Source organism: Dermacentor andersoni, chromosome 6 (genome assembly GCF_023375885.2).
Source record: "Dermacentor andersoni chromosome 6, qqDerAnde1_hic_scaffold, whole genome shotgun sequence".
NCBI classification, from domain to species: domain Eukaryota; kingdom Metazoa; phylum Arthropoda; class Arachnida; order Ixodida; family Ixodidae; genus Dermacentor; species Dermacentor andersoni.
In genome coordinates this window covers 20575573-20592105 of record NC_092819.1, presented here as the reverse complement: position 1 = coordinate 20592105, position 16533 = coordinate 20575573, and the positions used below count along the sequence as shown (strand labels likewise).

Below are 16533 nucleotides of genomic sequence, written 5' to 3'. Positions count from 1 at the left end.
TACCATCTGAGCTAACCAGGCGGCTAGCAGATGGCAGGGCGAAGTCGAATTTGTCGACAACACACGAGGCAAAGGCAAGGATTGACGTAGTAGTTCTACGGAAACCCGCAAGGTGGAGAGAAGTAATGAATAAAGGGAAATCAGACATCCACCCGTTCGTAGCAATTGCTACAAAGGAAACCCATACGGGTTCCTCGAAAGAAAAGCCTCATAGTTGAAGAAAAATTCGTCCTGGTCCGGGACTCGAACTCGGGACCACCGCCTTTCCGGGGCAGCCGCTCTACCATCTGAGCTAACCAGGCGGCTAGCAGATGGCAGGGCGAAGTCGAATTTGTCGACAACACACGAGGCAAAGGCAAGGATTGACGTAGTAGTTCTACGGAAACCCGCAAGGTGGAGAGAAGTAATGAATAAAGGGAAATCAGACATCCACCCGTTCGTAGCAATTGCTACAAAGGAAACCCATACGGGTTCCTCGAAAGAAAAGCCTCATAGTTGAAGAAAAATTCGTCCTGGTCCGGGACTCGAACTCGGGACCACCGCCTTTCCGGGGCAGCCGCTCTACCATCTGAGCTAACCAGGCGGCTAGCAGATGGCAGGGCGAAGTCGAATTTGTCGACAACACACGAGGCAAAGGCAAGGATTGACGTAGTAGTTCTACGGAAACCCGCAAGGTGGAGAGAAGTAATGAATAAAGGGAAATCAGACATCCACCCGTTCGTAGCAATTGCTACAAAGGAAACCCATACGGGTTCCTCGAAAGAAAAGCCTCATAGTTGAAGAAAAATTCGTCCTGGTCCGGGACTCGAACTCGGGACCACCGCCTTTCCGGGGCAGCCGCTCTACCATCTGAGCTAACCAGGCGGCTAGCAGATGGCAGGGCGAAGTCGAATTTGTCGACAACACACGAGGCAAAGGCAAGGATTGACGTAGTAGTTCTACGGAAACCCGCAAGGTGGAGAGAAGTAATGAATAAAGGGAAATCAGACATCCACCCGTTCGTAGCAATTGCTACAAAGGAAACCCATACGGGTTCCTCGAAAGAAAAGCCTCATAGTTGAAGAAAAATTCGTCCTGGTCCGGGACTCGAACTCGGGACCACCGCCTTTCCGGGGCAGCCGCTCTACCATCTGAGCTAACCAGGCGGCTAGCAGATGGCAGGGCGAAGTCGAATTTGTCGACAACACACGAGGCAAAGGCAAGGATTGACGTAGTAGTTCTACGGAAACCCGCAAGGTGGAGAGAAGTAATGAATAAAGGGAAATCAGACATCCACCCGTTCGTAGCAATTGCTACAAAGGAAACCCATACGGGTTCCTCGAAAGAAAAGCCTCATAGTTGAAGAAAAATTCGTCCTGGTCCGGGACTCGAACTCGGGACCACCGCCTTTCCGGGGCAGCCGCTCTACCATCTGAGCTAACCAGGCGGCTAGCAGATGGCAGGGCGAAGTCGAATTTGTCGACAACACACGAGGCAAAGGCAAGGATTGACGTAGTAGTTCTACGGAAACCCGCAAGGTGGAGAGAAGTAATGAATAAAGGGAAATCAGACATCCACCCGTTCGTAGCAATTGCTACAAAGGAAACCCATACGGGTTCCTCGAAAGAAAAGCCTCATAGTTGAAGAAAAATTCGTCCTGGTCCGGGACTCGAACTCGGGACCACCGCCTTTCCGGGGCAGCCGCTCTACCATCTGAGCTAACCAGGCGGCTAGCAGATGGCAGGGCGAAGTCGAATTTGTCGACAACACACGAGGCAAAGGCAAGGATTGACGTAGTAGTTCTACGGAAACCCGCAAGGTGGAGAGAAGTAATGAATAAAGGGAAATCAGACATCCACCCGTTCGTAGCAATTGCTACAAAGGAAACCCATACGGGTTCCTCGAAAGAAAAGCCTCATAGTTGAAGAAAAATTCGTCCTGGTCCGGGACTCGAACTCGGGACCACCGCCTTTCCGGGGCAGCCGCTCTACCATCTGAGCTAACCAGGCGGCTAGCAGATGGCAGGGCGAAGTCGAATTTGTCGACAACACACGAGGCAAAGGCAAGGATTGACGTAGTAGTTCTACGGAAACCCGCAAGGTGGAGAGAAGTGATGAATAAAGGGAAATCAGACATCCACCCGTTCGTAGCAATTGCTACAAAGGAAACCCATACGGGTTCCTCGAAAGAAAAGCCTCATAGTTGAAGAAAAATTCGTCCTGGTCCGGGACTCGAACTCGGGACCACCGCCTTTCCGGGGCAGCCGCTCTACCATCTGAGCTAACCAGGCGGCTAGCAGATGGCAGGGCGAAGTCGAATTTGTCGACAACACACGAGGCAAAGGCAAGGATTGACGTAGTAGTTCTACGGAAACCCGCAAGGTGGAGAGAAGTAATGAATAAAGGGAAATCAGACATCCACCCGTTCGTAGCAATTGCTACAAAGGAAACCCATACGGGTTCCTCGAAAGAAAAGCCTCATAGTTGAAGAAAAATTCGTCCTGGTCCGGGACTCGAACTCGGGACCACCGCCTTTCCGGGGCAGCCGCTCTACCATCTGAGCTAACCAGGCGGCTAGCAGATGGCAGGGCGAAGTCGAATTTGTCGACAACACACGAGGCAAAGGCAAGGATTGACGTAGTAGTTCTACGGAAACCCGCAAGGTGGAGAGAAGTAATGAATAAAGGGAAATCAGACATCCACCCGTTCGTAGCAATTGCTACAAAGGAAACCCATACGGGTTCCTCGAAAGAAAAGCCTCATAGTTGAAGAAAAATTCGTCCTGGTCCGGGACTCGAACTCGGGACCACCGCCTTTCCGGGGCAGCCGCTCTACCATCTGAGCTAACCAGGCGGCTAGCAGATGGCAGGGCGAAGTCGAATTTGTCGACAACACACGAGGCAAAGGCAAGGATTGACGTAGTAGTTCTACGGAAACCCGCAAGGTGGAGAGAAGTAATGAATAAAGGGAAATCAGACATCCACCCGTTCGTAGCAATTGCTACAAAGGAAACCCATACGGGTTCCTCGAAAGAAAAGCCTCATAGTTGAAGAAAAATTCGTCCTGGTCCGGGACTCGAACTCGGGACCACCGCCTTTCCCGGACCTGCTAGCCGCCTGGTTAGCTCAGATGGTAGAGCGGCTGCCCCGGAAAGGCGGTGGTCCCGAGTTCGAGTCCCGGACCAGGACGAATTTTTCTTCAACTATGAGGCTTTTCTTTCGAGGAACCCGTATGGGTTTCCTTTGTAGCAATTGCTACGAACGGGTGGATGTCTGATTTCCCTTTATTCATTACTTCTCTCCACCTTGCGGGTTTCCGTAGAACTACTACGTCAATCCTTGCCTTTGCCTCGTGTGTTGTCGACAAATTCGACTTCGCCCTGCCATCTGCTAGCCGCCTGGTTAGCTCAGATGGTAGAGCGGCTGCCCCGGAAAGGCGGTGGTCCCGAGTTCGAGTCCCGGACCAGGACGAATTTTTCTTCAACTATGAGGCTTTTCTTTCGAGGAACCCGTATGGGTTTCCTTTGTAGCAATTGCTACGAACGGGTGGATGTCTGATTTCCCTTTATTCATTACTTCTCTCCACCTTGCGGGTTTCCGTAGAACTACTACGTCAATCCTTGCCTTTGCCTCGTGTGTTGTCGACAAATTCGACTTCGCCCTGCCATCTGCTAGCCGCCTGGTTAGCTCAGATGGTAGAGCGGCTGCCCCGGAAAGGCGGTGGTCCCGAGTTCGAGTCCCGGACCAGGACGAATTTTTCTTCAACTATGAGGCTTTTCTTTCGAGGAACCCGTATGGGTTTCCTTTGTAGCAATTGCTACGAACGGGTGGATGTCTGATTTCCCTTCATTCATTACTTCTCTCCACCTTGCGGGTTTCCGTAGAACTACTACGTCAATCCTTGCCTTTGCCTCGTGTGTTGTCGACAAATTCGACTTCGCCCTGCCATCTGCTAGCCGCCTGGTTAGCTCAGATGGTAGAGCGGCTGCCCCGGAAAGGCGGTGGTCCCGAGTTCGAGTCCCGGACCAGGACGAATTTTTCTTCAACTATGAGGCTTTTCTTTCGAGGAACCCGTATGGGTTTCCTTTGTAGCAATTGCTACGAACGGGTGGATGTCTGATTTCCCTTTATTCATTACTTCTCTCCACCTTGCGGGTTTCCGTAGAACTACTACGTCAATCCTTGCCTTTGCCTCGTGTGTTGTCGACAAATTCGACTTCGCCCTGCCATCTGCTAGCCGCCTGGTTAGCTCAGATGGTAGAGCGGCTGCCCCGGAAAGGCGGTGGTCCCGAGTTCGAGTCCCGGACCAGGACGAATTTTTCTTCAACTATGAGGCTTTTCTTTCGAGGAACCCGTATGGGTTTCCTTTGTAGCAATTGCTACGAACGGGTGGATGTCTGATTTCCCTTTATTCATTACTTCTCTCCACCTTGCGGGTTTCCGTAGAACTACTACGTCAATCCTTGCCTTTGCCTCGTGTGTTGTCGACAAATTCGACTTCGCCCTGCCATCTGCTAGCCGCCTGGTTAGCTCAGATGGTAGAGCGGCTGCCCCGGAAAGGCGGTGGTCCCGAGTTCGAGTCCCGGACCAGGACGAATTTTTCTTCAACTATGAGGCTTTTCTTTCGAGGAACCCGTATGGGTTTCCTTTGTAGCAATTGCTACGAACGGGTGGATGTCTGATTTCCCTTTATTCAGCTTAGCTGCTATTCATGCAGAAGTTGCTCATACATCTGCGAAAGTTTTCCTTATATCTATTTCAGGCGACTGGATGCACCATTGTGAACCCTAAGATAGTACATCAAAAGCAAACGGGCTGATGAAAATAATAGGATTTAGAACATATTGCATGCATCTTGAAATACTTCCGATTTGACATGAGCTGTAACTTTAAATAATCTGTGTAAATTGCTGCACTTAAGGAGTTGGAAGGCAGACAGCTGCATGTTTGCTTACGGTGTCAGCATGTTGTCATGTATAGTTGGTTCGTTGCATTTTTTTTTTTTTTTTTTTTTCAGAATGGTAACACCTCCGGCATATTTTTCAAGTGACGAGATTGGTTCTTTCCAAATATGCTAAACATGAAATAGTTGATCTTTTTCTACGTGACGTTCCTGTAGAAAGTTTCTTGCATGGAGTCCACATTCTGTAAACATGACGAAACTTGCAGAAGAATCGAAAATACTGAGGTCATTGTGTAGCTCTTGGCTTTTGATAATTCTGAAAATGCAAGAAATATACTGAAACTAAATTTTGAATGGGCAGAAAATATTGGTGCCTGGAGGGGATATATACTCTCAAACCTCGTTACAACAATGCCATGTCTCATTAAACTTTCTCAAGGCCAGTTTTAGGATCAAAATAGCAAAACTTCGGGCCCGTACAAATGCATAGGCGCTGACTGAGACCTTCAGTCAGTATCGAATTAACTTAAAGTGTGAATTAGCTGGAGTCGAATTAATGAAAGTTTACTGTATGCATTACACAGTGATTTTGGCGAGAATGGTGAGAATGAATTTAATTGGTTATATTTGTGCTGATTATACAGAGGTACAACTGTAAAATAATGTTTTAAGACTTCTGAGAGTACACATGATCGTTTGAGTCATCAATGATGGAAAGTGAGATTATTGAGGAATACTTATGTGGAATTTTATTAACATGCTCATGTCAATGGCGATTTCACACTTCAAAATTTTATCAGCTCAACCACAATTAGGCTGAGATTTACAAGAAAGCTAATGTTTTAATGTTCTAGGGAGAGTACAGATGCTCATAAGAATAGGCATAAGAGCCGTAGCACAGTGCATTCTAATATGGCTCTATCCGCACCTACAGCATACAACTACATAACCTCTATGTTTGTGCAAATATAGCTGTCTCAGAGTTGTACCCCTTTTGCCACATAACTGTCCTATTGCAACACTCTAACATAGCATAATGGTTCATCCATTAGTTGGATGTACAGGTGCCGACAAAAGTGGTATACTACACGCAGATTGCTACTGCAGCGGCGTCGCTCGGTATTTTCGCGAGCTGAAGCACGAAACATTGAAACAAGTCACGCGACATTCCTGCAGATAATAAAGGGCACCCATTGGCTGTCTCGATCCCAGATGCTGCCTGTAGATGGCGTTGCGATGCAGTTTGCCGTTGCTCCGGCTCCCGCTGCGTGGAGTACACCACTTTTGTCGGCGCCTGTACATAAGCCGAGGTGCATGCACAGGTGTTAAAACACTTCATTTTAAGTCCATGGCTAATGTTGCTTTGAGTATTGACTTTTCACAAGTTCCATCCTTGCAGTATGTCTAGGGTCTAATTGTATGCATGTATATACAGTACTTTTAGTTGCTGATCAGCGAGCCATTGTACTTCCTGTAATTCATAAAAGAAGATTGTTGGGCTGTTGCTGTCTTAGTGTGCAATAGTAAATTCGTGAAAAGTGAGAGTAATAAACATATTGAATGTGAAACAGTATTTAAAGTTTTGTAGCAAACTAATGTTATGCATAATGCTCTTGCATTTCTTCGTTGGCTAGTTCTTTTGGTTGAAGCTATCAGGTGCGGCTTTACTATACAAATCAGAAGGGGTAGCAGGAGTCTCATCTTACCGTCTCTCATGTAGCTTTGCTCCAGTGTGGCTAATGTGCAAGTCCTAATGCCGAGAATATTTCTAATGGCATATACAAAGCGGTGTGTGTAGGTTTAATGAAGTTGGTTGTCATTTTTTGTGTTCTCATCAGGGAAAAGGAAACTACTAATGCTATTCTATTTCTTTTTGTTTTGCACTGAAGGAGGAGGGAGATACATTACTATATTAAGGGAAGTGATGGGACATTTGCTTTTTGAAAAGGGGGAAGGACAATACCCACCCATTGATCCCATGCTCATAATTTTCTTTGTCAATATGTAATACCACAGAAGGCATGAACTTATGCATGGTGGTCTTCTGCCGTGCCACATACCTTTTGTGCTGTCACATAATGCAGCCATACCAATTCTCGCAGCTTGATTGTTTTTCTTCTCGTCCTAACAGGCTACAGTAACACAGTTCAGGGAGCACAGCCGTCCTCCACACCTCTTGCTCCTCGCTGTACATGTTGGGATTGCTGTGGACTTGGAACGCCTTAGGAAGTGAGTTTGCCATTCAATATTTTGTTACAAATTGAATGCATTTTGTTTTATTTTGCTCAGATGTGGTGGTGGTGTCTATGGTGTGTTTTGTGTTTTTAAATTTTGTAGGGTATCTGATATCCTAGTTTTGTTGGCACACTCATATGAGCCTCCAAAGGATTGCATGGTTGAGTACCCCTCCGAGACGACGTCAACTGAAAAGATGTTTCAACTTTTGGTAAGAGGACTTAGATAAACTATAATTATTTTTTTAAGCTTTACACATGTTGATATTAACATAAGGTAATCAAATTCTTTTCAGGAGAAGCTGTTGGCAAGGGCAAAAGAAAAGCACACATTAGCAGCCTGTATGTCAATCAACTTGGCTGTGCGGTACTTTGAAGTAGAGCCTGGCAATGAAGTGCCAGGTAGCAAGTGCAAATTGGAGCACTGGGAAAATTATGCCCAGGTTTGTGCACTGTGATCACCCTCTCAAAAAAAAAAAAAAATGATTCTGATCACACACCAGAATGATAAGGTACATTGTTGCCTATACTGCATAATGTTAGTGTGCCATATCTTCTTTGAATTTTCTGCAGACTTGCCCAAACCTTAAGATTCACACACAGAGAGGCAACCAAAATGTTGCTGCATACCGAAGAAATGGTTCTAGTTTCCTGACATTCGAAGATGAAGAAACTGTTTCGATCAAGGTAAGGCTTGTTTCAGGAAGGTGCAAACAGCCAGCTAAGGTAAGCTAACACATTTGCAGTTAAAACAACTTATTTAAACAGCTTTTCATTTAGCATAGTTTGGTGGGATATTGGTGAACAATTATTCATGTCATCATGTACCTGCATGAACCTGAGCCTATAAAATTTAGCATTATTGCACACTTTTCTGCACACACCCCCCAACAAACATGCAGACCAAGCACATAGTCACTACGATGAAGCAGCTTTTTATAAAAGCTACGCACAACCTCTCAATATTTTGAGACCACACCACATGTAAGAAAATTTGTCAATGACAAAGATGTTACATTGTCAATGTAACAAATTTGTTATTGATATGACAGAGATCTTGGCCTCACAAATCACCGCGCCATTCTTAAACAAAAAAAATGGAAGTCTGACATTGATGTGCCATGATGATGGTGATGCATATTTGTGCATAGCTCTCTCTGGCGGAGGCAGCTAAGACTCAAACACAGCCTGTACAGAATCTTCACTCTCAGCACAATCTCTGGCCTTCATGTGCGAGTGATTTTGATCTCATACTTATTGCTCTATTGTGGAACTATGTTCAGTGCTAAATGGGAAGATGCTAGCTGCATGGGAACCCGAGATGTAATTTTTGTAGTAGAAGCATACAAGCCTCAACTTAATGAAATTTTCCCAGTTTAACAAATCTTTTTCTGCCTGTACAACCTTGCTACATCAAAGTTCTACTGCATGTCATTGCTTGCTTGTTAAGGATATGCAGTTAAACCTCGATATAATGAAGTCGGTAAAATTGGCTGTTTGCTTTGTTATAATATTGAAATTTCTTCACATTGAAATTTGATCTTTTATGCAATTAAGTACAGTCACCGAGGGATTTTTCTATGCTGAATCGGCCACAAAATTTTTTGAGTTATTTGGATCTCGTGAAAAGCAAGGTTGAATGGAAAAAAAATAATTTTGTTGGATTAGAGAGTTCACATTGGCGGTACGAAGCGAAGCCAGTCATGTTTTCGGGTCCACTCTGCCCCTGTGGCTAATGGTGTCAGTGAGACAATGCTATCATGAAAAGCATCGGCTGTGGGGAGCAAATGGTTTTACTACCTCTCGCTTCATTGCATCTCTGAAACTCAAGATTACGCAATTTCCAGCACTAAATGCGTGGAAAGACAGCGCACGATGCGACGCCATCTCAGCTCACCAAGTCTTTGCACACACAGAAGATTATCTCTAAGCAGGGCTGCATATGCTCTTAGCCAAGCTGACCACTAGGCACAGCCACGGCCATGCTATAAATGGAGACGGGTGCCAACCGGCCCCCCGCTTCCTTGTCCCCCATCGCTCTCACAAGCACTTGATGAGTTTCCGCGAGCTCACTCCCCTCCACCCCGCTCTTTCCCCTTGCTCGCGCAGGACAGCGCTTATTAAGTCTCCATCCTCATCGGCTCACCCTCGTACACTCTCACTCACACCTAAAGCATACAGCACACGCAGTGTGATAGGATCTTATTACACTTGGACTTTATACAAAACATGACGCTGCTAAGCTTCAGCTGTTGGTTTTGGTCATGCGACACCCAATTTGAGAGGTGCATTCGCAAACAGCCACATGTAATTCAACCATTTGACCATTTCATTGGTGTCCACAGGATTTTTTATTTATTGTCTTGGTATGCCGTCCTGGCAGCAGTGAAATTTTGTTGTATTGAAATTGTGTATAAATATACTTTGTTATATTGAGAATTTCATTATATTGAAGTTTAACTGTACAAATTCTTTTCTTTTTGCTATGGCATTTGTTTTCTGTGTACTTGAGTGCAAGAAGGGATACATTTTGGAACTTATGAGCAGGTGAAGCAGCACATGAGGACTGAAAGCTCGAGAATCAATTTTATACAGTGATGTTTGCAAGTTTAGTTGGCACTATAATAGCGTGGAAATTGAAAATGGACCCTCTTTGCATTTAGCTGCTATTTGGCTTCTTCGTCCTAATTTAGCATGTTGTATTAATACCATTCATACTACAATTTTGACTGGATTAGTAATGCTTAAAAGTAGTCGGGTTTTCTGTGGAAGCTTTTATAGGTTGCTGTTAGATGTAGGGCACAAGGTGCCTTTCATTACGTGCACGCACACTTATTTGTTCAAGGATGCCCAGTGAACAGAAACTGTGTGCAGGTGCTTCGCTACTTACATGGCAACCCGGCACCTTGCATAGCTGCTTTCCGAATGGATGCTGAGGACTCATGTGGGGCATGCGCAGCACGTGAAAAAGCTTCACGCCTTATGGCGATTTCAAGGCTTCTCTCTCCTGCTACTGGTAAGCTGTTCAGTTCAATTGTGCATTGTATGCATATACATTCATGATGTGCATTAAGTTGACTTCTCTTTTTAACAGAGTGCACATCGACCACCAACGGGATGCGTACAGGTATGCAAACTCGTATTCATATTTGACCTCTTTCTTTTTAAGGGGTTCCTCCAAACCTACCTACTTAATAATGGTGTTGCCAGCAACTCAGATTTAGAAAATAAATCTTGGTGGTTCTTGCCGATGCCGTACATGGAACATCACTGAGCATGAGGTTGCAAGTTTCTCAGCTGCAGCAGCTGCACTTCGGTGAAAAAAAGAGTGTCAAGATGCTTATGTACATAAATGCATACAGTTAAAAACCGAAGGTGACCAAAATAATTATAAGCCCACCAGCACAGCACGCCTTATGCCCTACAGCGCAGTGTAGGAACCTAAACCCCCATCACATAAGTGCTAGATGAAATGGCACAGCTGTGAACTTATTGCTTTTATTTTCTGTGTTTCTAGTGTCAAGTACCAACAGATCATTAAACTTATTCATTGTGCTAACATGTAATTTCAGCCAGTCTTCCAGCTTTTTCTTTATAATCTCTATCTCAATCTCTATCTCATTTGCTCACTCTCTCACTCTCTGCACTGTGCTTTGCCATCTCGGCTACATGCTTGGTTGCTTTATTAGACTATATTGAAAACATAGCTAGGTTATCAATGATATTGGTTATGAAATAAGCCCATAAGAGTCTCATTCACCTTCCTAATTTCCCTTGCTAAACTTAATTCACAAGTAAAGCACTGCATTGAGTTGTCAAAAAAAACTGCAAGAAAAAATGAACTTTCAACAATAGGTCCGATGGGCACCTTGACCACAGCAGACAAGCTTTTGTCCTTGTGTTTAGCTTTTCGGCACTCTCTCAATAGAAGAACAAAAAATTCAATTTATGATCTGTGTGATATGAAATTAAAGGATGTCAAGAGGAACTGAAAGAAAGAAAAAGAAAGTGCACAAGTGATACAGGCAATAATATTGATCAATTTGATGTTCAAGCTTGTCAGTCATACATGTAAATATGTCATATCCCTTCTGCAGCACCACCTTCTGTTGCAACTGAGTCAGATCAAACAGCTGAGAGTGAACATTTATCAATAAGTCCCACAGGTACTTCACTCACAGCAGGTGAGCTTTTGTTCTAGTGTTTAGGGTTTCTGCAAGATTCATAAGCTTAGTACCACACTATCTGGATGTAATAATAAAGTATGGAAAAGAGCACTGAATGTGCATGAACCATGCATTCAAAATAAAAGTAGAGTGATAAAAATTATTGGACATGCATCAATAATTCCAATTGGCACTTTGCCTATAGTAAGTAATCTTTTGTTTTGGTATTCAGCATTTGTGCACCCTTGCAGTGTAAAAAAAAAGTACAGAAGTTGACCAACGTGTTCAGATGCAGAAGTAGACTGCAAAGTAAAAAAGTAAATGTGCACAAGAGATGCAGTCAAGATTATTTTTACATTTGGTGTCCAACCTCATCAGTCATACATGTAAATGTTATATCCCTTCAACAGCGCCACCTTCTGTAGCAACCACATCGGATAGAACAAGCAAGCGTGAAGGTACATCAGCAAGTCCCATGGGTAGTTCACCCACGGCAGGTGAGCTTTTGTCCTGTAGTCCAGAATATCTACAAAGGGTCACTGCATTAAAAGGCAATAAGAAATTACTAAAATCATTTAACGTGTAAAAGCGGTGCAGATAAAGCTAAACTGAGTCATTCATATATGTAACAAAGTATTGGATATAACTAAGTGTGTAACTGATACATGCTTATAACAAATATCGGATATAGTGAAGGTATTTGCTTGCCAGATGCAACTTTGTTATGATTTTCGATTGTAGAATGGCTGAGATTGAAAACTAGCATAGTATTACTTTAGTTGCTCAGTCTATGTGATTCACAACAGCTGATCTTTTGTTAAAGTATTTATGCACCCTCTAATCAAAGATGATTTAGGTGATTTGCACTGCATTCATATGTAAAATACACTGTAAGAAAGAATGGAAGTGTATAATAGATGCAATAGTAATCTGACATTTAAGCTTGCTAGTCATATGACTACATTATATTTGGTCAGCACCACTGCTTTTTACTCCAAACAACCCAAATGAAACAGGTGATAAAGAACATTCAACAAGTTTCACAGGTGCTTTGCTCACAGCAGCATAAAACATTTTGCTTATCATATCTTAACCCTTTGTTACAGTGATCTATTGCATGTACTATTCCAAAATGTTATTAGGTCATTATGAGATTTGTAAAAGCTGCTCAAATATTGTTCACTTTAATTTGCATTTTATTACTATAGCTCACATCCACTTCATATGCAAAAATTTCATATTTACACAATTCTGTTTACTTATTTCACTTTATTGCAGGCCAGTATTTTTAGCCAGTGCAGTACGATATTGGCAGAGAAAATTGAAAGCAATCCTCAGAGGCAAAGAAAAAAAGAAACTAATATATGTTGAGTTTTGATATTTTCTTTTTATTCACTTCTCAAATTTTATAATGAATAACATATTACTAAGCTCATGTTAAGTGGCTTCATAGACTTTAATATAGTTCGCAAACCTTATGCTCTGACATATACTACTTAATCGGTGCAAGGTTATTGCAGCACGTAGCTTATAATATGAAATAATTGCCAGCAAGTACACACTTGTATCTGTTAGCTGTAGGGATACCTACATGAACGTTAAATGACCACATATATAATCTTAAAAAAAGGCTCCTTGCAGATTAAAAGAAAGCTAATTGCTACTTACTTGTACCAAGCCATAAGCAGCATGACTTCAAGAAAAGGTTTTCACTGCTGCCAGCTTTTCACTTCTGGCACTATGACACCATGTTGCATCACTATATGCTCAGATGTCTCATGCCACTTGCAATCGAATGACCTTAATTTTTATGGGCCAAAGTACAAACTTGTAGATGTAAAATTTAGTAAATGCTTAATGCCAACTTGGCCACTAGGTGGTACGGCCTGGTTTACTGAGAGAAAAAGACTGTTATATTCCTCGTGGTGTGGGGGATAAAAACTCATTGTGCTGTTGCAGTAGTACGTTTTTTTTTTTTTTTGCCTTCTTTCAGTCCACACTGCCATGGTGACTAGACCTAGCCTGGCATCAATAGGCCCTACAGCAATCACTCATGGGCCTTCATTCCATCAGAGAGAAAGTAAGCAAACCCAGTTTGCTACAGCAGAGGAAATTCAAAGAATAATGTAAACTAGAGGAACAAGGATTCAGTTATAAGTAATTAAATAATTTTAAATAACTGCAAGGTAATGTGCACAAACTTTGATATCAGTTTTACTGCACATGCTGCTCTGAATTAGTAATGGTGGTGTTTTTCTTCAGAGTACAACTTTATTTACTTGTTCATATGCCACAGAAGCTGCACCACTGATATAGTGACAAGTGGCTTTGTCAGTTGTTAAATTAATGTTATAGTACTGCTATATAGCTGTACGGTTGTGGCAGTTTGCAGGCAAAACTGGCATGCTTAGAATTTGTTTAAGTTTTATTGTAAGCATTTTCATTTTCACTGTCATGAGTACATGAGTCATGTGACACAGTGCTTGCTTAACATATGGTGCACTTGATGGCAGTTGAGGACGCTCAATTTTAAAATAGATCTTGAACTATTTGTTTTGGTGGTATGGCTCAGTTTCATTAACTCCACATTTTTGTAGCTTGTTGACTCTGCTAGTGCATACAATCAACATAATCATAGTACTAGAACATGCATAATGGAAGCTTCAAAGGGAAATCTTTCTTCTTTTCATCTTTAGGGGCTCTTTTGTGCATTTCTGCAACACCAGCATCCAACAAGGAGCTCCTTGTGCGTCTTTGCACTCACATTATCGTGCTACAACCAGACAAGATGTTATTGAAGGCTGCTCGCAACTTCAGGGATGGTAAGTATATTATATCATAATCAAATTCACATGAAATAATGCCTCTGAAATCATTGGTTTGCATTTAATATCTACAAATAATGAACCATAGTTGCCCGATGTTCATTGTGTAGCAGCTAAGCAGAGAACATTGGCAGACTGCAGCTCTTATGGTTGTAAACTGCATTTTAGGCTTTACCTTCATGGTGCTGCTTTTCAAGCTCTTTGATGTTTAGTAAGTGCAAACTCATGGTGTGTATATATATGTATATTCTAATACCAAAACTGTGCAATCATCTTTTTCTTGCAGAAAGGTACAGTTAGTAAAATCCTCAAACTTATAAATTGTGTATTTTATAAGCATGGGAAAATATTTGAAGTTTCAAATACAAATTGAATACTACACTATGACTATTCATACTTTAAATGGAACTATTTGATATTTTTGAATATTCATAACTAACTGAATATTTCGCAGCAACTGAATGTTAAAGTATGATTACTGTTATTCATCTGCTAAACAAAGTGAAACAACAAAAGTTTCCGAGGGAATGCAGAAACAAAATTGGTAATGCAAGCTTTGTTTTTAGTTTCCCAGCAGGAACCTATTTGACAAACTGTGATTTTGCTTGTAATCTGTCATTTAGTGTTTCTGACAACTTAGGGATGTTGATCATTACTGTGTTGATCGTGTTCATGACCAATCATTGATTTTTGATAGGTTACCATTTATTTAGTATTTTTGGAAAGCTAGTCATACAGCAGCCATTCTTTCTCAGAAAGCTTACTTGCTTGCAACCAGGCTCCAAGGTTGTGGAGGCTGTATTTGGGCAGTTGTTTTAATGACAATTAGTTATCTTGTGTTTAAAATTGATCCTTTGTCCCTGATAGTTTGCTACCTTTTTGCACTAGTCAGTACAAGCATTGTGTCTAACAATACCAAAATTCAATATTCCTGCTGTAAGTATAAGCGTCTGTGACTATTTGATCTTTGATTGTTCTATATTTAGTATTTGTATTCAATTCATATTAAAATAACTTTATATTCACCCACTTCAAGTGTTTTATTGTTTCCTGGCATTGGGAAACAGCCCTTTGAGCAGGCCATATGAAAAACTTATTATTCAATATAAAGTCATAAAAAAGTACTCATAGGCACTTGCTTCACTTGCTTGACCTTTAATTTGTATACAGAGTGTCCCACATAACCTGAGCCAAGATTTAAAAAATGAAAGGCACGTTGGAAGCAAATTGAACCAAATGCATACTATTCGCACTGGCCTATAGTAACTCAGGCACTTTTTTTTGTTTTTCCCATAACTCGCTTATTAATGAAGTTTAATTACTCAACTTTTTAATTATTGGCTGAGGACCCCAAGTATGATATGCAGCTTTGTAGAGCACCTTCAGAAACCATCGATCGAGTTGTTTCCTGTACAATACGTCTCATGTCGTCCATTCTTCTGGGTTGCAAAGAAAGCCTGTGAAATATGAAAAAAAGCCACGTCATGGAGTGCTTGCGCAGTGTTATCATGCTGCTCTGAAACATGCGTTCGGTGAACATGGTCGGCTGCATCATGACTAGTGACGGGGAAACAGCAGGGCATTCCTTATCTCCTCGGCAGCACTCGGCCAGCAGCGCTTGGTCAGCAGCGTGCATTTGCGTCATCATCCGATGGGAGCCGCCGGCGCAGCTGCCTACAACCATCATAACGCTCTGCCGCTTCACTATCGCCAGTCACAATGCAGCCAACCTTGTTCACCAAACGCACGCTTGAGAGCAGCACAATACCACAGCACAAGCGCTCCATCATGTGGCTTTTTTTAATATTTCGCAGATCTTCTTTGCAACCTCGAAAAATGAACTACGGAGACATATCGTGCAGGGAACAACTCGATAGGTGGTTTCTGAGGGTGCTCTAGGAATCTGCGTATCATACTTGGGGTGCTCAGCCAATAATTAAAAAGTTGGGTAATTAAACTTAATTAATTAGTGAGTTATGGGGAAAACAAAAAATTGCCTGAGGTACTATAGGCTATTACAAATAGTATGCGTACAGTTCAATTCACTTCCGACGTGCCTTTCATTTTTTAATTCTTGGCTCAAGTTACGTGGGACACCCTGTATATATCTTTTGGTTGACTGAAGTGTAAGTTTTCATTAGCTGTGAATAATGCCTTCTCCATCGCAGCAAGGTGTGCAGTTTGATAACACCATGTGTCAATGAACTGAGGACATTTATTTCAGCTTGTGAGTTGAAAAAAATATAGAAACAAAAAAGGCAGTGACCAGGTTGCCTGTGCGAAATTCTCTAATTAAAAAGCTGTGCTACTTCATGAGCTTCTTAGCCCACTTTCACATGTAGAGTGGTCTTTTTTTTTTTTTTTTGCTGCTTTGTTTTCACTCGGGCTTCACAGGATCACATCTTTTAGTCTTTACCATTCATCAAAA

The 16533-nt window shown here is 42.4% G+C and overlaps 1 protein-coding gene across 1 annotated transcript in view; it reads left to right on the top strand.

Moving 5' to 3' along the window:
- Window positions 1-16533, top strand: part of LOC126521555 (uncharacterized) — a 29373-nt gene that overhangs the window by 1089 nt on the left and 11751 nt on the right. The window contains exons 2-11 of the mRNA XM_050170253.2: window positions 7012-7109; window positions 7218-7326; window positions 7411-7557; window positions 7688-7801; window positions 9989-10130; window positions 10209-10241; window positions 11212-11298; window positions 11691-11777; window positions 13274-13360; window positions 13977-14102. Of these exons, the coding sequence (XP_050026210.2) occupies window positions 7012-7109; window positions 7218-7326; window positions 7411-7557; window positions 7688-7801; window positions 9989-10130; window positions 10209-10241; window positions 11212-11298; window positions 11691-11777; window positions 13274-13360; window positions 13977-14102 (1030 nt within the window). The remainder of the gene's footprint in view (window positions 1-7011; window positions 7110-7217; window positions 7327-7410; window positions 7558-7687; window positions 7802-9988; window positions 10131-10208; window positions 10242-11211; window positions 11299-11690; window positions 11778-13273; window positions 13361-13976; window positions 14103-16533) is intronic.